A 19,290-nucleotide genomic window follows, 5' to 3' on the forward strand; every position below is an offset into this window, starting at 1 on the left:
ATAGTAGCTTAATAGTATTTATAAATAACTACTTAGTATAGGTTATAGGGCTATTAGTAGAGGAAAATATACAGGTTATCTAGGATAAAGTAGTTCTAATATTAGAGAAGTAGAAGTATATAAGCAGGGCTTAGTTTAAAGCTGCTAAAATAAGCTTTATCTATTTTATATAATATAAAGCAGTAGGTAGGAATAGTATAACGCCGCTATAGTTTAAAGAATAGAATATTATACCTATAAATAAGGTTAAGCTCCTAGGTATAACACTAGATAAGGAACTAAAATTTAAGGTATATTTTATAGATAAAGCAGGTAAGGTAATAAAAGTAGCGCTAGTGCTGCGCAGAATAAAGGGACTATAACCTAAGGTAGTTAAGCAGCTAGCGCAAAGTATAGTGCTACCGGTGGCGGACTACGCATTACTAGTATAGTACCCGATTATAATATATAATATAAAGCAGCTCCTACTATAGTTGCAGAAAATTACAGCGCAGGCAGTAATTAGAGGATTCTATACTATTGCTCTATTAGTAGTAAAGGTAGAGGCAGGTCTGCTCCCTATAGAATAGAGACTGCGGAAGTAGATAATTATATTCTAGGTATTAATCTATAAGCTGGGCCCGTTATATTTCTACTAGATGCTTAAATAATAATAACTATATATAAAGCATTAATTGCTACTTATAAAAGTGGCAGAAATATATATAGAAGTTTAGATAGATATAGTGCTAGAGGTTAAGCTATATATATGCCTGCTATAGGTAGCTCGGCCTAAGGTGGTAATATATAAGGATAAAAAGCGGGCGCAAGCTGTTACTAAGAACTACTAGCCAGGATAAGTAGATATATATATAGATATATTAGTATAAAATAGCAGGGCAGGTATTAGGGTATTTGCCAGGTTATTGCAAGTGTGTATTTTAAAGACGGTAGCCAGGTCTAAGCAGGCGGACGCGCACTTTACTAAACTATTAGCAATTAGTAAAGCCGCTAACTAGCTGTAGGGCCTATCTTGCGTAGCGCTTAATAGTAACGGCCAGCCTATACCAGCATCGAGCATCCGCATCTTTTCTAACGCGCAGTCGGTGCTGCTATTAGTGCGCAGTTGGCGAGCCAGCGCGTGTTAAGGTGTTATAGCAGAGATTATTAAGAAACTATAGATAACTAATATTACGCTGTATTAAATCCCAGGACATGCGGGGATTAAGGGAAATAAGCGGGCTAATAAACTGGTAAAGGCAGTAATAAAAGAAGAGAGCGAGCAGCTACTGCAGCGCAATAGTAAACTGTGGTATCTAACACGGCTAGCATTAAAAAGAGCTAACGTAATAGCAGGACCGCCCCTACTAAAGTGGGCAGAAATGGGAAAGTTCACGCGGAAGATAGATGCAGCGTTCCACCTAGGCAAGTCGGCAGAAATATACCGGCAGCTAAATAGCACCGAAGCGGCTATCCTTACGCAGCTGCGGACGGGTAAAATGTTCCTTAATAAGTATCTATACAAAATTAAGGCAACAGACACAGCGGCGTGTAATTGCGGGTGCATAGAATTAATAGCATACTTTCTCTTTTTATGCAGGCGATAGAGGCAGTAAAGAGCAAAGCTATAATAGCAGTATAGACAGCAATTTAGAGAGCTATTATACGCACTAGAAGGGTACTCGAGTAGATAAAAGGGCGGGCAGAGTATTAATAGACTAATTAAGTACTAGAAGCCAGATATAGAAGTAGTTAGGGTAATAATAGAATTTGCAAAGAGTATAAGGCGGTTGCAACCAAAAGTATAAGATAAAGAAAGTAGAGACAAAGAGGAGGCAGAGGAGAGAGGCCAGCTAAGGATGCCCTTTTCTACCTTATAAGCGTAGAACGATAAGCTGTCTATAAACGCGCCTCGGCCAGTGCGCTGCCGATTAAGAGGCGCACGACGCCGGAAATGCCCTGCGGACGCAAGGCCTCGACAAGCCAGGCAGCTTGCTCTATACGGTAGTGTATTACTTTCTTTTACTTTCCTTTGTTAAGCATGGAGTTAGGTATCGGACGAGCAGGTCTTATAGTTGGCTTCTAAATTAGAGCAGACAGATTAAGGATAAATATATATAGCTGGCGCTTTGTAACGGCCTATACCTATAGGGTGCATGGCTATAATAGAACACACACACACATATATATACACACACGCTAGCGCTTATTGCCACCTCTATTTGCCACGTAATAACCTGTGCTTATTTAGTAACTAATACTTTGTTGGACCTCCATCTGCAGCAATTACAGCAAGGCAGCGCTCCCTTATATTGCCTGTATACTTCTCGAATTCTTCGGGCTCGAGCTTCTCCTATTCCTCCTCAGCATACTGCCTTACTTCCTCCTTTGTTGTAGGGAACCGGCGTTGTATTCTCCCCTTCAATAGCCTCCAGACATTCTTAATTGGATTCAAATCAGGGGAATTCGCCGGCCATTCCATTACAAGCATGCCATTTTGCTCCCAGGCTATGCGGGTTGCTTTGGCTGAGTGAATAGAGGCATTATCCTCTACAAGAATAGGCTGGTAATGCAGTGTTTGCCATAATTCCCATGCGAATTTCTTGATATTGGGGCATATATATGTCCGGTAGACATCGCCATTTATTATCTTCCTTTTATACCCTAACTTAATCGACTAATCCTTTTCAAAAATAACAAGAGGCCCCTTATTCCCATGGGAGATGCTGCTATGGATTATCCAGCTTGAATACCCCCTAAATTTAGGGACACAGCAGTCAATATTATATTTCTCCTCTGCGCATTAAGTAACAAAGATTTGGCCTCCTCCAGTTTAAATAGACGCCTTATCTGTCTAAATTACTGCTGCCCACATCTTAGGAGTCTATTCTAGATAAGAATAGGCCCATTTAAGACGGGCCTCTCGCTGTTTAGGCGTGATAAGTGGCTTCTCTGTTGCAACACGCCGGAAATAGCCCTCCTTTTCAAAGGCCTTGTATAAGGATCGCTTGCAGGCAGAGATTCCTTCAAGAAATGCAATCTCCTTAAAGGATTTCTGTCGATGCCAACGATCTTGTTTTGCTCGTGCAATAAGGCGCTTTCGTGATGGGGTATTGATATTTGGCTTCCTTCCCCTCTGCTTTTGAGGAGTCCAAGTATCCTTTTGGAGAGAGGCAGATAGTGCAGTGCGAGAGACACCAAGAGAGCTGCTAATCTTCTCATCAGTCCAACCAGCATAGTGCTTAAGGGTATACGCAATATTACGCTCGCGAACAGAGAGCCGTGTTCCTGGCTGTCGAAGGACGGGATAACAAAGCAGAGGAGGGGGATGGTGGCCACGGTTCCGGCGTACAAGATTCGGCATTTTTAGGATACAAGATACAAGGATCTCTTGTTGTTTTATATGATGATCTAGCTATTCTGGTTGATTCTACATATTTGTAATACGAACAGCTATGCTTCATACGGCTAAAGCAGCCCCAGCGCTAGCAGGGAGCGCTGCTGGCCCGCTCATGTTACCCCCTTGTAGGAGCTGATGGGCTTATCCGACTGCTACAGCGATGCCCAAATCGAACCGGAAGAAATGGCGATTGGATGGTAGAAGGGATTTATGTAGAGGCGATGTGTAGAGTAAGAGAAGTAGGACCGAAAATGGTTGCAATACACGCGAAACAACTATACTACGGAATACTTGGAGTAATTTTCACGACGCTAGGGTCTTTGGTTTCTACCACCTAGCAGCATGCAGGGGAAATCTAATTCTTAGTAAACCAACGTAGGTTCTCGCTCAGGCACTGCCTTTGTACAGATATTCAGGTCTAGGAGAGCCGGGCCATATGCTGCTGGTCTAAAACGTCTTTCTTGAATGGGTCTCTACTGGGCCCCAAGCTTGAATAGATTACCGTTCAGCAGCTATCACCAACCTGATAGAGAGAGCGGAATGCCCAATTTTCCTTCATGCAGATCGTATCCGTAGTACATACATACAATCCATACCCTCACTAAATCATAGTGAGGTGCGACTGTAGTATACAACCCAGCACTGATTTCACATTGAGTACAGAGCTCACGAAGATTGCCCTGCTCAGCATGAAGTAACCTTGAGCTTTTTATTGAGACTTGTCATATCTTCGCGTATGTTCTCGGGAAACTCTAGACGAACAAGTAATTTGGACTATGGTGTGACGGATGCAGCTCGCCGCGCCCAGCACGCTCGTCTTCGACATAGACATGCTTATTAGCTTCAAGTGGGTAGCTGCAGCTTTAGTGCTGTGGTACGAAATAGACGATTCTCTGGCCACTTCAGCTTGGATTATTGCCATCCTAGCGTCTGTGACAACGAAGCTAGAGTTCATGGGCTATTTTTTTGTAAGTTGTGGATGCTCAGTGATGAGATGAGGTGGTGGTGGTAAAGACTCATCTCGTCGGATCTCGCACTAACCCACCCCCCTCAACACGCTAGTCACAGCCCGTGCCACTTCCCGTTCCACGGCATCATCGCGATTTGGTTTTCAACGCCGTACATCAACCCCGCCCGCCACCCTCCAATGCCTCTCCCCTCGAGCCAGAGCTGTCCCACTCTGGCGTACACGCACCGCCTTCACCCCGGTGTCCTGCTTTTGCAATTACATCGCTCCACCTGTGAGCTTGTGGGCTGAGCTCATCGCGACACGACAGACGGCTTCACGTATGCATTGCTTCCCTCCTTCGCCCTCGCACCCTTTCTCCGAGGTCAATTGGCGGTCATAATGAGCTGACGAGTTTTCCATCGGCAGACGCTTCGAGTAGTCTCCAGAATCTTCATGCCACGCACGCGGCCTTGCAGCGACGGCAAGGACCAGCGACGACGGCTCAAAATTAAGCCTGACCCGACATTCCAACGGACTAGGGATCTGCTTCCATGGCATTATGCCCTGAACACGAAACATCGGCGAGACCTGTACAATTTTTACAAACCAGAAGGCGACAGGAAAGCATATCGGTTACAACTCGAAGAGCTTGCGAAGGAGGACCCGGACAAGATCAAGAGCCTCTTCAACCAAATGCGGAGTGCTCTCGACAGAGAGTATGCTCTTACCGATGATAACATTGGGAAGCTTCACAAATATGCGAATTCTGAGGGGTTCCGTTTGAGGAAGTTTCGGAAGTGGATATTCAATCAGGACTTGGAGGTGCGCAAGGAGCGCTTTGCTGACATGTGGAGAGCGGAGGCGGCTGAGAAAGAGATGGAGAAGGCTAAGAAGCTTGAGGACTCTAGGAAGCTTGAGGAGGCTAAGAAGCTTCGGGAGGATAAGAAGCTTCAAGAGGCAAAGAGGGAACGTGAAGATAAGGCAAGAAAGGCCGATGATAGGGGAAAGAGGAAACTCGCGAAGGCCGAGAAGAAGGCCGCGAAGAAGGCAAGGAAAGAAGAGCGAGTCAAGAGGAAGTCTTTGGTAACTCAGGCCACGAAGGATGATGCTGCGAATCGAGACACAGCCGATGTGACTGAAGAGCAGTCCCCTACAGTTGACGATTTCCTTTGGCACGTGTTTGGAGCCGGTATGGAAAAGGAGTATTTCTTGAGCCGCTTGACGCATGAGGGCAAACTCGGAATGATCGACCAAGTCAAACGGAACAAACCGTCTCTGGAGGACAAGCAACCTGCGTTCCTCTTTTACATCAGCTATGATGGAATTGCAGCGATCACCGCACCAACAACATCACCGTCAAGCCTAAAGCGCGAGAATGAGGAAGTAGAGTCCTCTAGGATCCTCAAGCGCCGGCGTGTGGCATATGCAGCTCCATCGCCCCAAGTAGCGGAAGGCGGTGTGGCCAAAGTCGAGAGCCCAATCGAGGCCTTCTTTCAGCCTATCATACCTGAACCTGTACCCGCTGGGCTATCCGTCACCGAGTCGACTCGAGGACGATCACCGCAATTGGACATGAGCTTTCCAAAAGATCGAGAGCTCTCGGTAGAGTTAGGTGATGTTCGATCCCCATCAATTTCGGGCGTCGGAACTCCATCATCATACAATCTCGCCCTTGTCCCAGCCTCTGAGATGCTGGCATATACACCTGAGTCAAAAGCATTGATTGAGGAGCTACAATCCGACCAACCTTCCTTCTTCGGCGGCTTCGACTAGGAGACTGGAGATATGCTGTGTGTCCCGGCGACTCCAGAGTCAGACAGCTGGCAAATTACAACACAGACGTCTTCTGAAGACTTAGAGCCCTATCGCCAACCGGAAGACTACTATGAGGCATTTGAGGAAGAGTTGTCTGAGACAAGTGATGAAGATTACTTGGAGGTTGTCGAACCCTCTCATGCGAACCCAACTTCCCGAGCTAGCGCAATGCCTTCTCAGATCGTGTCCACCGCTGTAGGTGAAACCACCATTTCTGCAGGAAACAATCCCCCGGCTAGTCCCATTACTACAGCTATAGAAGGCATTGGAGAATATGTATCATCTTCACCGGGAGATGACTCTCCTATGTGCCCTTGCCCTTCCGCACCCATAGGCACCGAAAATGAAGACCTGAACTCCCAGAACCTCCAAAGAAAAGCCGCGCCTGATGACTGGGCCGAGCAGCGACCAAAGAGTTTAAGCCTAGATCCAAAGCGGACAAGTTGCTCCATACCGCCTCCGAATCACCAAGAAGAGACCCAATCTGGGCCTCCTACGACCATGCAGGAGCTAGTGACTGGCTTGGCACTCTGGAACACAACCTCAAACTCAAATGATTGTGTAGCTGAAAAGCATGTCATGCCACGAAACGGCAAAATAAGATCTCGTCTGTCACACTCGTCTAGATACATGGACACGAAAACGGATATGGAAATAGATGCGGCCTACAGTACTAATTCTTCATATTCTACATGGGTTCCGAAACAAAAGCCCAAATCAGCAATCAAGTCCGATCAGGACTCCTTGGCTTCAAATGCCGTAAGACCGGCCGTTCAAATCCCGGCCTTATCATTGGAAAAATTTGGCCTTATATACGAGGAATTAAGCAGTGACCCTTTCCAGGTCCTTGTTGCGGCTGTAATAGCTTGGGATCTCCCTGTGAGAGACCCAGAGTCCACGGCCTGCCACGTGGTGAACATCGTAGTGAAAAAGTTCCCACGACCTACTGATTTTGCGATTGCAAATCTGGGTCCTGCGGTGCGCTCCTCGGGCTGGACCGAACGTGGCGAACTTGTGGAGCTACTTAAATGTCTTCCTCGTGGAGCTGATCGTGCAAAAACCTTAGCAGCATTAGCCAAGGTTTGGATCAGCGATGAATTGAGGCCCGCCCTTGAGACACGTGCTTATCCAGGTGAGGAGAAGTGGGAACGATTTTTGGGTAGGGTGTACCAAGAGGACATGGACTTCAAAATCCACGACAGCGACAAGGAAACTTCCTTTTGGGGGGATTGGGTTTCGGGCTATGCTCGAGATTGCTTCCGGATATTTTTTTGCGACGATTGGCAGAAAGTTCTCCCTCGACACGCCGACCTAGACGCGTATCTAAAGTGGCGATGGCTTCGGAAAGGACTGGATTTGAATCACGTGACGGGAGAGATAAAGCCGGCCTCGACGGATCATGTGAGGTGGGCAGCTCGTGGCCAACTCTGTTATGAGATTTATTCTAACCATAGTTAAAGGTTAGCAACCAAATCAGCGCCAATGAAATCTCGCTCTAAGTCGCAACATAGGAAGCTGGCAACAGACTCCCATCGTCAGTCCCTGAGCTCGAACAACGGGCGTGATAGCCAGAGCGATGCCTCCTCTTCGCCGTACCAAGCCGCACCCAACTTGAGGTCACGCAAAGTGACTAGTGAGGACTACGTCTCTAGAAATAAAGGATTATTCATCAACCAGGAAGGGCGACAGCATATGATCTATATGGCCGAGAATGGTACACAGAAGGTCCAGTGCGACTTGTGCAAGGACACGTTCGCAAAAGGAAGCGGCTTTACGTACCATTTGAAATTCTGCCGCAAGAGGCCGCGCCAGGAGGAGGGCCTTTTGGCCGGCCCATCAACTAGCACACTGGCCGGATTGGTGAGTGGTCCTCCAACGCAGCGATGGCAAACGGTCTACCAGTCAGCATAGCCATGATATGATCGAGCCGCGTTGAATGGTCGTTGTGTGAGGGAGATGATGAGCCCGTGCCCGAGCTCTAGTCCAGTCACTAATTCTCACGGAGTTCCTTCGCACAGATAGTGGCGCTGGTATGGGTAGGAAGTGTTGGGTAGTGATGAAGATGATTACTTGCTTGGGCATTGAGATGAGTTTCGGAGCGTAACCATTGGAGGGCTCCGTAGATGTAACTATAGGAAGGATAGCTGAGATACCCCGAACCAGTGAGTTCACTATAACTATATACAAAACCTCGGTGTGCAAACTCAAAAGCTGAATGAGACAAATGCCGACGTAAACCTCCATTGCCATTGGCACGGGGCATTTAAATTTAGCACACACACCGGGAGCTTCTCTAACCGCCTTGGACTTGCTAGCTTGCAGCCGTTAATGCATCACTGCGGCGCGGTGTCAGTGTGGCTGCCCAATCATTGAAGTATGCTGAGCCCAGAGTGTTGGGAGCTGCGCCGTGTCTTTTCTGTCCGTCCCGAAGACATGTTTGAAACTACCGTACCCGAAGAATGAGCGACTTGACGAGAAGTGTACAGGTATAGGTTTGGTGTCGTGAAGCAGTGATGAAGTGATATACAGTGGGTGAGATGTCACGTCTGGGCACGGATGATTCTTAGCAAATCGGTGGGCCGACAGGGCATCCCTCAACACCAACGTCCACGTCAGAAGGCCGCAGAATAGCCAGCCGCCCGCGCTCTACACTCTCTACACTCACCTTCCGACCCAAAAACTGTGCCACCGCCATGCCTGGACGCTGGCCACGCTGATAGGCCTGTCACCGCCCAGCCCAACCGATCTACGCCGGCTAAGCGCGCTACAACGATCCAAATTCCACCACCATACCTGGTAACACCGGGCCCTCTCTCTCTCTGTGGCGAAGACATGTCCAGCATACTAGAGCCCCGGCGACGCAAGAAGGCTTCATCCAGCTCTTCCAAGGAGAAAGATCGCGACGGCGAAGAGCCCCGGCGCCGAAAGAAGACCTCCAAAGATCCCGACAATCCTACCCGCGAGCGCACCCGCAAATCGGCCTCTCGTACCTCCCACTCCTCGCGCAAGATGTCTATTGTACCTGAAATGGAGAGGCGGGAAGCCCTCTCCTCACCGTACGGATCCAAGACGAGCTTACCGTACCCTTCCTTCAGCAAGGAGCACTCCAAGGAAGCGGTCCACAGCAAAGAGAACGTTGCCGACCCCCGCAAGTCTCCATTTACGCCAAACCCTACCGACCTCAGCCAAGATGCCCAAGATAAGGACGAACGGGAAGAGACACAGCCACCAGCTCCGAACAGGGCACCACCGAGCCCTCCCCTCACCGCAACGGACGCTGGTCCAGAACTGAGGCGGCCTGGGAGTGGGAGTAGCATACGAATGGCTGCGCATACAGGACATCATGATCCGGAGAGCGGCAGAAGGAGCGCTGATAGCTCATCCCGACTGACTCCAGGATCGGGCCCGAAGTTCTCGGCGTCCAGGTCAAGCCTACGGCAGAGCACAGAGACGGATGATGCAACGGACATAACGTCCACTACGGAACGGTCGAGGACAAGCACAATCAAACAGGATAACGCAGCACAATTAGCACCACCTGCTGCAAGACCTATCAGTCCAAATACGAGACCACCAGGCCGGACCGCATCTGCTGGATCGCACAGTGTTTCTGTCGTCACTCAGTCTACAGACTCCGATGCCACGTCAATCGCGCCTACTCAGAGGGCTCCCTCTCGGCCCACCCCTCTATCGACTACAGAATCGTCCCCATCAGTAGGCGATTCGTCACCACGAACCCCAACGCCGAGAGACGCAGATTTCCCATATGGCACCACCGAGAAGACTAATCCGATGATAGAGATATTCAACGACCCTCTGTCTAGACCTCAGTCCGTAGATTCCATGTACATGGACTCCCCACTCACACCGCCCCCGCCACCACCTCCTCCAGTAATGAACGCAGATGCGCCGCGAGTCGACTACCTGCTACAGCATGGTGGTCTGCCACATCCAGTTCCCCGGAGTCTACTATCGGCCGTCGCTACCTCGTCGCCGGTATCAGCGTATCAGCAGTACACCTCGCCCAGAGTACCAGCATCACAAAACACCGATGTTCGAAGTATATTTGCCCCCTTCCAAAATTTGTTAGAAAGCTACAATCAAGTTATTTCGAAGCATGGGTCAATCGCTGTCGCCACCGGCTATCGTTCAGTAGCACGTAGGCTACTGGACCGGCTTGAGGCTGTGTTTGCTCGTAACATATCCTCAGAAAGCTGTCAATGCATAATGTGCCTGCCGTTGGCAATGCAGGCCCCAACGGACGAGGAGACTGGTGTTAGCTGGGGCGAGATTCTGGAGTATGTGTCTGGACGCCGAGAACTACCTCCCTGGCCCCCTTTTTCGATTGCAGCTTCTGGACTAGGTATCGCCGATATGGAACAGGAGGCGCCAATGCAAAAATTGGATATTGACGTACCAGAAGAGTACCGGGAGCACTATGTGCGGCAAAGCAAGAAGACGAAGACGGCAGTCCAGAAGTGGCTTTCAGCACAACCCGAGGAAGCTGCGAGCCCGCCACAAGAAGTAGATGATGAAACATTGCTTTTTGCGATGCTCACACATCTCGAGCCCCAGAAACGACCATTGTTCACGGCTCTCTACAAGGGAATGTCAACATTGCCCGCATCACGGGCGCAGACTCCGTTAGCAAAGGTCAGTACTGAAGTACTGGCGAAGACGTCGCTTGCTCTTCAGAGACTCTATCGCTTAGAGAGGCCTCCCCGGGATCCCGAATGCACCATGTACCTCCTCAAAAATCCGGAGATCCATGGTGTCTTGGCTACTTTGGCTGCTGTCAGTGCCGGTGAATGGGAGATTCTAGTGTCAGGACGATTTGACGGCTTCTTATGGTCCGGTGCAGAGAACGCGTTTCCATCCTTCGGGACTCCAATGTCACGAGGCCCTTCGAGAGGCCCGACACCCCTTTCTCGAACCACCACACCATTCAGTGTAGCCGGCATACCTTCTCGTGGCCCATCCCGCGGCCCCACTCCATTCAGCCCAAATCGCGACATGACGGGAACGCCAGCTGCATCCTCCTTCGGGGCACCCGTCCAAATGGACGAAGAAACCGAAATCGCTGTCCTTGCCGAAGTGGAGCGCGAGATCTACCTCGGCATGGAAACTCTCGAAAACGCGTTTGAGGCCCTCCATTGCAAAGCCGAGACGGTTAGGCGCAACCTCCGTGAGCGCAGCGCTGGTCTCGCCATGGCGGCGCAGGCGCGCCGTGGCTCCATGACTGACGGCATCGAGGTCAGGCTCGGCACGCCGGCGTCTGCGGCTGGATGGGGCGGCTGGGAGAGTGAGACGGATGATGGGATAGATGACTGGAGGAGTGAGATTGCGCCGGACGATTCGGCGAGCAATATCAGCTTTAGTCGGAGAAGGAGGCCGGAGCGGAGGCATGAGAGGAGGACGCCCGCGCCTGTGGAAGAGGAGGATGAGAGCGAAGTGACGCCTGAGGTCGTGCAGAGGCGGTAATTCTTCATTCTAATCCGAGGTTTCTTTGCCTTTCCTTATCTTGGATAGCATGTTTCGGTTGGTATGTTCGTGATCTCTGGCTCGACTACTCTCACCTCCCTCCCTTGTCCCAGACAGACACTAGGACGTTATCCTGTTAGCGCGGAAGGTATTCGTGTTGTATCATTCTAGCGGGGGGAAATTATTCAGGTAAGCAAGTTCGGCGGCGTATTTGAAAGGTTCAGCTCATTGGATATGGATATCGGGGAGAATGAAGCGAAAACAAGCGTGGCACTGCAGTGCAGGAGAGCGAGCGAAAATCGACGATACCCGTGCTTTTGCGTCTACGACAGCTTCCCTTCGTGCGCGAGATTGAGATGGTGTTTCCGAGCTGAAACTATCTACTTCTTCTTGTCAATATATATGATTACGACCATCCATCTAGGTCTGCGTTTATGATAGGGACTTGAGGATGCTCTTATTTGGGCAGCAATTATACACATGGAACTCAATTCGGCCAATCAGAATCCGTGAATTGCGGAGAAGGCTGGACGAATCAATGCGCGTGAAATTGGGGATTTTGAAACGGCGAGCTCTTGTGCAACGCCAACAAGGCATTACAACTGCCCAATTGATCTGAAATGCTTCCTTCCGTTCTGAGAGGTCGAGCAAGCGCGTTTCGTCGCTGCTCGACCAGTGAGGAAGGAGGCCGCCGCATCGCCAGAAGGAGGCACCCCCCGGCCGCGACCTCGAAACGGACCATGCATGCCAGCAACATCCATGACAACGAGAGTAAACAGGCTCCGCTGCGCACCGAGCCTCGTTGCCTTTGCCTTTTCATTCTTCTGTTCTCCCCATGTAACCCTCTCGACAAAACGGATTGAAGGCTGCTGCGGCCTTCACTAAGTACAGGCGGGCCCGCCATACGGAAGTTGACCGCCGCTGTTTACGCCCCCCGCGAACGACTCCGTCTCCACGACTGAGGCTACGCGCTTCTGGACCTGTCTACCGCGTCGATTGGATCTGCTGAGAGGCGAGGACAGTGAATTGGAGCTTTTGCACCCGCTGTGGGCTTGTTGGTGAGTGACGCGCCGGCGGCAATGCCTGACGTGGGTTGAGACGAGAGCTACGAATGCTGACGGGAATCGCTCTGCAGGAACCCGCCCGCTACACGGATAGCTTCGCCGACACATTCACCGCGTGTATTGGGCCTTTGGAATCCTTGGGCCGCCCTGGGCTTTGGCCTTCGCCGAGTGCCGCAGCTTCCTCCCTCCGCTACCAACCTTCGTCTTCGCCGGCTACCAAGCTATCACCACCGCACATTGGATACCCACAGTACCGACTAATTTCTTGACCACACTGCCCGCCTACATACTCGAGAGCTCGGAGCTGGATCCGGCGTTGTTCTGCGGATATGGCGACTGAGTTCATGAATGGAGCGGTGGACCCGGAGACGCTGTATACGAAGCAGGCATGTATTGGTAAGAGATGTCTAGGAGAAGCTGTTGGAGAGGACATGCGCACTGACGATTGTGAACAGGTGGTGGGAGCTTTGGAAAGGTTTATAAAGGGTAAGTTTGCTGCTGTTCCACTTCCAGATACTACCCAGAAACCCCGACTTGGGGATGATGTGGTTATTGCTGTGCAGAGGCTAAGACACACCAGAGTAGACAAACGCACCGGTGCCTCCGTCGCCATCAAAGTCATCGACGTCGAAAACGCTGAAGACGAAGTCGACGACATCATCCAGGAAATCGCTATCCTCTCCGAGCTGCATTCACCCTACGTCACGAAGTACTTCGGCTCGTTTCTGAAAGGGTCGGACCTATGGATCATCATGGAGTTCTGTTCTGGTGGGAGCTGTGGGGATCTGCTGAAGCCGGGGGTTATACCGGAGGAGTATATTACTATCATACTAAGGGAGTTGTTGATGGGGCTGGAGTATCTGCATGCAGATAATAAGCTGCATCGGGATATCAAGGGTATGTTCACAAACCGTAAAGTTTACAAGGGAATACGAGAAGCTAACTTGAGCAGCGGCAAACATCCTTCTGGGCTCCAATGGCCAGGTCAAACTCGCGGATTTCGGCGTCTCGGGCCAGCTCTCTGCTACGATGACCAAGAAAAATACCTTTGTGGGAACCCCTTTTTGGATGGCGCCAGAAGTTATCAAGCAGTCTGGCTATGATCACAAGGCAGACATATGGTCACTCGGTATCACAGCGCTTGAGCTCGCAATGGGCGAACCGCCATACTCGGACATCCATCCTATGAAAGTGCTTTTTCTCATCCCGAAGAATCCTCCACCAACGCTAGAGGGCAACTTCAGCAAACCTTTTAAAGACTTCGTCGAGGCGTGTTTGAAGAAAGAACCACGGGAGCGGCCGTCCGCGAAAGAGCTCTTGAAGCATCCATTCATTCGGAAAGCAAAGAAAAACACCTATCTCACGGAGCTGATTGAGCGGAACGAGAGGTGGTATGCACGGCATGGCAAAGACTCAGCCGAAGAAGAGGAGGATGAGCTGGAGCAGAACGCCCCTCAGAAGCGAGCTCCTGCTCAGGATGACCTCTGGGACTTCGGCACCGTCCGGCCAGCAGGAGGCACTCGGGGAGGACAACTTCAAGCCATGAACGAGGCAGCTCAGAATGCGAGGAAGACTTACTCGTCCGACCCTTTACCCCAGTCACCAACTCGAAAACCGGTTGAATCGGACAGGGGGTCTGAGAACGCGTTTACACCTACAGGCACCATACGGGCATCGAGTCCACCACAATTGCCACCATCCCCGACCAAGAGACTAGCAAGCACACCCACGACACCACTGTCGCCTGGCGGGGCAGCGAGGGTACCGCTTCCACTGTCACCAGAGAAGAAGCGCAATCCTCCTCCACCGCCACAGCACTCGCCTCCTCGTGCATCGCAGTCTTTCAATCCGCAGACGCCGCAGAAACCGCTGCCACCTACACATTCTAGCAACCCCTTAAATTTAGAGTTTGACGACTATATTCAGCAAGCCATAGCGGCGGACATGGCATCGCTGGATATAAACTCACCTGTCGCGCCACAGACCGCAGAGAGACAAAAGCCAAAGCCAAGTTTGCTCTCTAGCCCATTCAGTCTGCCGCCAATACCGCCCTTCAAGGGCCAAAGCCGCAACTCTCGGACAGACGCAGCTAACTCTGGCTCCAGTGCGCAGACTGCGGTCAAGGCATCAGAGAAACCCCTACCAGTCCTAGGACAGCAACCTCTCCCTACTTTCTCGCCGCCTCCACCCCCTGGACTGCACTTGCGTGGTGGTATGGGGCTAGACGTGGATGGCAGCTCTGTACTACAGCAGCCGCCAGTCCCACCGCATCACCAACTCCCTATCCAGCCTCAGCTCCCAGCACACCTCCAATCTCCCTCACGACTGTCGTCGCCGAGAAGCAGTCTGAATCCACCCGGCATCGAGCTGAGTCTAGAAACCCCCAACCGCACCCCTCGCATGCGCCTTTCCGGCGGCTCCAACCGCATCAAGAGCATGGGCACCCCCCAACAACGCGCCGACGCCTCGGCTCGCAACTCCATCCTCACCGCCACCAACCCCAACAGCCGCGAAAGCACCAGCACAACCTCGAGCACGAGCCCCGAGATCACGGCCCTCAACGGCGTCGTCATCCCCGCCCTCGAAGCCGCGCTCGCACGCCGCACGTGGAACTTGAGCCAGCAGGTCAAGAAGGAGGCGGAGCGCGAGCAGCGGGGGGCGCTGAGCGAGCGGGAGGAGAAGCTGGCGCGGAAGCGGGCCGAGGCGCATGAGAGCGTGAAGAGGCTGGTTGCGAAGGCGGCGAGGGTCATGCGCGAGATTGATGCGTGGGATGAGGCGGCGCCGGTGGGGATGGGGGGCGAGGTGGTGGGGTTTTTGGAGGGGTTTTTGGAGGAGGTGCTTGTGAGGGTTGAGGCGGAGGATGAGTGAGGGGTTAGGGGGTTAGGGGAAGGGGTGGTGTTTGTAGGAGTATTGGGTAGGGAGGGTTATGGTTGGATGCGTGCATGGCTTTTATGAATGGATGAGTCGATGGTGGGATGAGGGAGATTGTGCATTGGTAGAGGCGGAGGCGAGTTGGTATTCTTCTAGACTAATGGGGAATGGCTATGCTGTTATGAAGTCAGGGATGCATCCATGAACTCTTTCCTATGCTCAGATCCGCTACCACCCAGCCCCGTCTTGCTCTCAGGGCATCAACATAGACATTAACAGGCGGTGGTAACAGGTACACAGCCTTTCCCATACTCGTATCTGGAGTAGGAAAAAGTTGGGAGAAGGGAATGAGATGGGAAGGGAGTGAATGAAAGCCCGTAAAGGCGATTGATGAAGCTTGAAAAAGACTTCCTATATGGGTCGAATTGACATCCCAGCAACCCTTCCGTAAATCCTAACCCATTCCCTGAACTCCCTGTTTACAGCCCGCACGTCCGTGTAGGGTTGAAGTACTACGAATAGGGAGCGGATGAACATTATCGCGCTAACCCCCTCGTGAGAGTTGTAGAGGTTCAGCTTCCCAAAAGGCAGTTGCCCCATCGTCTTCGAATGATGCTACCACGATGGCGCCGTTACTTTTGGCCTTTTAAACTGATCTCTACATGATCGAATGGACAATATCTTAAAGGCTCGACTTTCTGAACCCTGCCAGGCGCGAAGAAGCAAATACTATGCTGAAATGTACGCGCCTATGCTGAAATGTGTCGGATGAGGGGACCTCCGTGGATGAGCAATCAGGGTCTTGATAGCATGTAACTAGTAGTGCATTTCTCCGCATTTAGAGACTCGTTGACCCCTTCTACAACATAAATCCATATACGCATATTCTTACACACATCAGGCATCTAAATACCAAGATATAGCTTATTTCTAGAGCATCCAATAGATCTTACCCTTGGTGGGGAGACATCTCGAGCACGTAAGACAACCATGTCATCACGCCCGGAAGCACAAGCACATACCACCTCGGACCTCGACCGACGAGCACCCAATTCAACGTCCTCTCAGAAGTATGCGGTGCTTCAAAACCTCTACAATGAATACCAGTACTCCCAACGCCGTCCTCAGCATGCTTTCTCGCCGTCGTCGAAGCTCCCGCTTCCGTCCCAAGACCGCCTGGACAGCTCCTTGACGGAGCAGCCCTATAACCTCGACGACTTCACATCCCAGAATATACTAGAAAAGAATGAAAAAAGAACAACAGTCCTATACCTAGCCTACGGCTCTAACCTCTGCGACGAAACCTTCCTCGGACGACGCGGCATAAAACCCCTCTCCCAAATCAACGTCCTAGTCGTACGCTCTCCCCCTCCCCCATTCCACCAACCCCCCCCCCTTTCCTAACCTCCCCCCCCTTTAGCCCTCCCTCCGCCTAACCTTCGACCTCCCCGGCATCCCCTACAACGAGCCCTGCTTCGCCAACACGGCGCGCCGCGACCCCACAAGCCCCCCGACCACCACCACCACCACCACCGCGGACTACCACAAAGACCGCTGGCACAAGGGCCTCGTCGGCACCGTCTACGAGGTCTCGCGCGCCGACTACGCCCACATCATCGCCACCGAGGGCGGCGGCGCCGGCTACCACGACATCGTCGTGGCCTGCCACGCGCTCCCCGCCGCCTGCCGCACCGTCCCCGCGGCGCCCGCCTCGCCGCCCTTCCGCGCCCACACGCTCTTCGCGCCCGCGCCCGACGATCCCTCCTCCTCCTCCTCCACAGATAACAGCCGCCTCTTCCGCCCGGACCCGGCGTACGCGCAGCCCTCGGCGCGCTACCTGAAGCTCGTCACCGACGGCGCGAGCGAGCGCGGCCTGCCGGCCGAGTATCTGGACTACTTGCGCGGGATTCGAGCGTACAGAGTGACGAGCCGGCGGCAGGAGGTGGGCAGGTTGGTGTTTCTGGGCACGTGGATGCCGGTGCTGGCGGTGCTGTTTCAGCTGCAGGAGCGGTTTAAGGACGAGCGCGGCAGGAGTCCGGCGTGGGTGGTGGCGCTGCTTGCGGTGGTGTTTGGCGGGGTTTGGGGGAGCTATGATGGCGTGTTTCGGCCGCTTTTTGGGGATGGGGAGAGGACGGAGGGGGAGGGGAAGAGGAGGGATGAGGAGGTTTGAGTGTTGCAGTGTGTTGGTGAAGGGTTTTCGGTGGGGTTATGCGTATACGCGGGCGTTGGAGATGATTTAACGAATCTTCTTAAGCATATGATATATTTAAGGGGGGTATCGAACTCATTAATCTTCGCTAAAGAACATCGAATTCCGTCAATCAGACCTCTCCTGTGCCTCCTGTCTCAACAATCTCCCCCACCATCCTCAGGAACCTCTCCCGGTACTCGCCCGCACTCGTCGTGATACTCATCGGCCCATCCCCCTTCCCCGGCTGAAAGAAATTCCAGCTATTCATCAGCCCCGTCAAGACCATCGGCTGCAGCGCATCCTTCGACCCTTTGACTAATCAGCTTCGCTCCCTCCTAGAACACAATAGCGGGACATGAACTCACAGAAAAAATCCAGCAACACAGCCCTATACACCCACTTCCCATCCCGACTCACCACCCCATTACGCCACGCCGACACCCGTCCCGGCGGAGGCGGCACCTCCTCGCCCTGCAGAAACGGATACCGCACCAGAAACAAACTGTAATCCACCGCATTCGCCTCGTGCAAGACCTTCGTGTCCTGCGTGAGCGCGTACACCAGCGCCTCCTTCTCGTCCACCCCAACCCGCACCTTATCCGGAAACGTGTCAATCAGCCGCTCCTTCACGCGCTCCGGCGCGAGGTGCCCGCCCGCGACGTCCCGCTCGGGGAAGAAGTAGTCGGCGGGCTTGAGGTCGTACGTCTCCCAGTCGCGCTGGCGCTGCGCCGAGCACGCGCACTGGCCGTACAGGATGTTCTCCATGACGATGTGGTGCGAGGGGACGGCGCCGAGGAGGCTGCCGAGCGCGGGCAGGGGCGCGTACAGCAGGTCGGTGATGCGCACGAGGAGCGAGGAGGGCAGCGTCGCCATGTGCGCCGCGTAGGCGGCGAGCAGGCGGTCGCGGAAGAAGGTTTGCTCGAAGGCGCGCGGGAGGGATTTCAGCAGGTATTTGCTGTTGGCGGTGGCGAAGAAGGTCTGGAATGAGGGCGTTTAGCGCGGGCCAGTGGTTTGAGGCACAGGGAGCGTACGGAGCCGCTGTACCCCAGATCTCCTACGGAGACTAGCCCTCCACTCTTCTTCTCTGAGCGGAAGGATTCGGTGTATTCATCTTCGTCGATTTCCCAGACTTCGTTTCGGAGCTTCTTGAAGAGCTCTGGTTTGAAGCGAGCGAGCGCGAGCTGGAAGAGAGAGAAGAAGGCGAAGATCCTTGCGAGGAGGGTTGGGGGTTTGTTCGATGGATGCTCTGGGGCACGGAATATCGCGTTCAGAATCGATTTACTGATGGACTGCTGGCGGCGCCCCATGATGCTGCTGGCCTACTCAGGGGATTGAGGGCGTGGTTTGGGCAGCTTTAGCAGAGAACTGAGGAAACTTGGGATAGTTGTTTAGTTGTTTCCCGAAACGTGACCAAACAGTACGTCATCGTCGAGTAGTCCGAGGTTCTGCCGGGCAGCCTCCATTGGCCATAGTACATTCACTTTCCAGGTAACGTGAGAACGCGATGACAGTTCAATCTCGCTAAAGCGGGATACATTCA

At 52.4% G+C, this 19,290-nt stretch overlaps 5 protein-coding genes across 5 annotated transcripts; 4 read left to right on the forward strand and 1 right to left on the reverse strand.

Annotated features, from left to right (window-relative positions):
• Positions 1–4,614: 4,614 nt before the first annotated feature.
• BDZ99DRAFT_417045 (uncharacterized protein) lies at positions 4,615–5,459 on the forward strand (the record flags this gene model as incomplete). Its single annotated transcript, XM_033716808.1, has 2 exons — positions 4,615–4,666; positions 4,755–5,459. A coding segment is annotated over exon 2 (678 nt), but the record flags the coding sequence as incomplete, so codon positions are not given.
• Positions 5,460–6,311: 852 nt separating this feature from the next.
• On the forward strand, positions 6,312–11,624 carry BDZ99DRAFT_476700 (uncharacterized protein; the record flags this gene model as incomplete). Its single annotated transcript, XM_033722074.1, has 3 exons — positions 6,312–7,549; positions 7,604–8,003; positions 8,775–11,624. 3 exons carry the CDS (start codon positions 6,312–6,314, stop codon positions 11,622–11,624), a joined length of 4,488 nt encoding a protein of 1,495 aa, XP_033577516.1.
• Positions 11,625–12,807: 1,183 nt separating this feature from the next.
• On the forward strand, positions 12,808–15,556 carry BDZ99DRAFT_571114 (Pkinase-domain-containing protein; the record flags this gene model as incomplete). Its single annotated transcript, XM_033728060.1, has 4 exons — positions 12,808–13,084; positions 13,144–13,174; positions 13,269–13,585; positions 13,641–15,556. The coding sequence occupies exons 1-4, from the start codon at positions 13,018–13,020 to the stop codon at positions 15,554–15,556; spliced, it is 2,331 nt and encodes a 776-aa protein (XP_033577517.1). The 5' UTR covers positions 12,808–13,017.
• Positions 15,557–16,415: 859 nt separating this feature from the next.
• On the forward strand, positions 16,416–17,882 carry BDZ99DRAFT_417051 (uncharacterized protein). The gene is made up of 2 exons (XM_033716809.1): positions 16,416–16,915; positions 16,980–17,882. The coding sequence occupies exons 1-2, from the start codon at positions 16,550–16,552 to the stop codon at positions 17,727–17,729; spliced, it is 1,116 nt and encodes a 371-aa protein (XP_033577518.1). The 5' UTR covers positions 16,416–16,549; the 3' UTR covers positions 17,730–17,882.
• BDZ99DRAFT_443430 (SAICAR synthase-like protein) lies at positions 17,805–19,129 on the reverse strand. The gene is made up of 3 exons (XM_033717847.1): positions 18,782–19,129; positions 18,116–18,728; positions 17,805–18,059 (listed from the first exon to the last, which is right to left on the reverse strand). Exons 1-3 carry the CDS (start codon positions 19,055–19,057, stop codon positions 17,881–17,883), a joined length of 1,068 nt encoding a protein of 355 aa, XP_033577519.1. The 5' UTR covers positions 19,058–19,129; the 3' UTR covers positions 17,805–17,880.
• Between the last annotated feature and the right edge of the window lie 161 nt (positions 19,130–19,290).

This window comes from Mytilinidion resinicola, assembly GCF_010093595.1.
Source record: "Mytilinidion resinicola strain CBS 304.34 unplaced genomic scaffold BDZ99scaffold_9, whole genome shotgun sequence".
Classification (NCBI taxonomy): domain Eukaryota; kingdom Fungi; phylum Ascomycota; class Dothideomycetes; order Mytilinidiales; family Mytilinidiaceae; genus Mytilinidion; species Mytilinidion resinicola.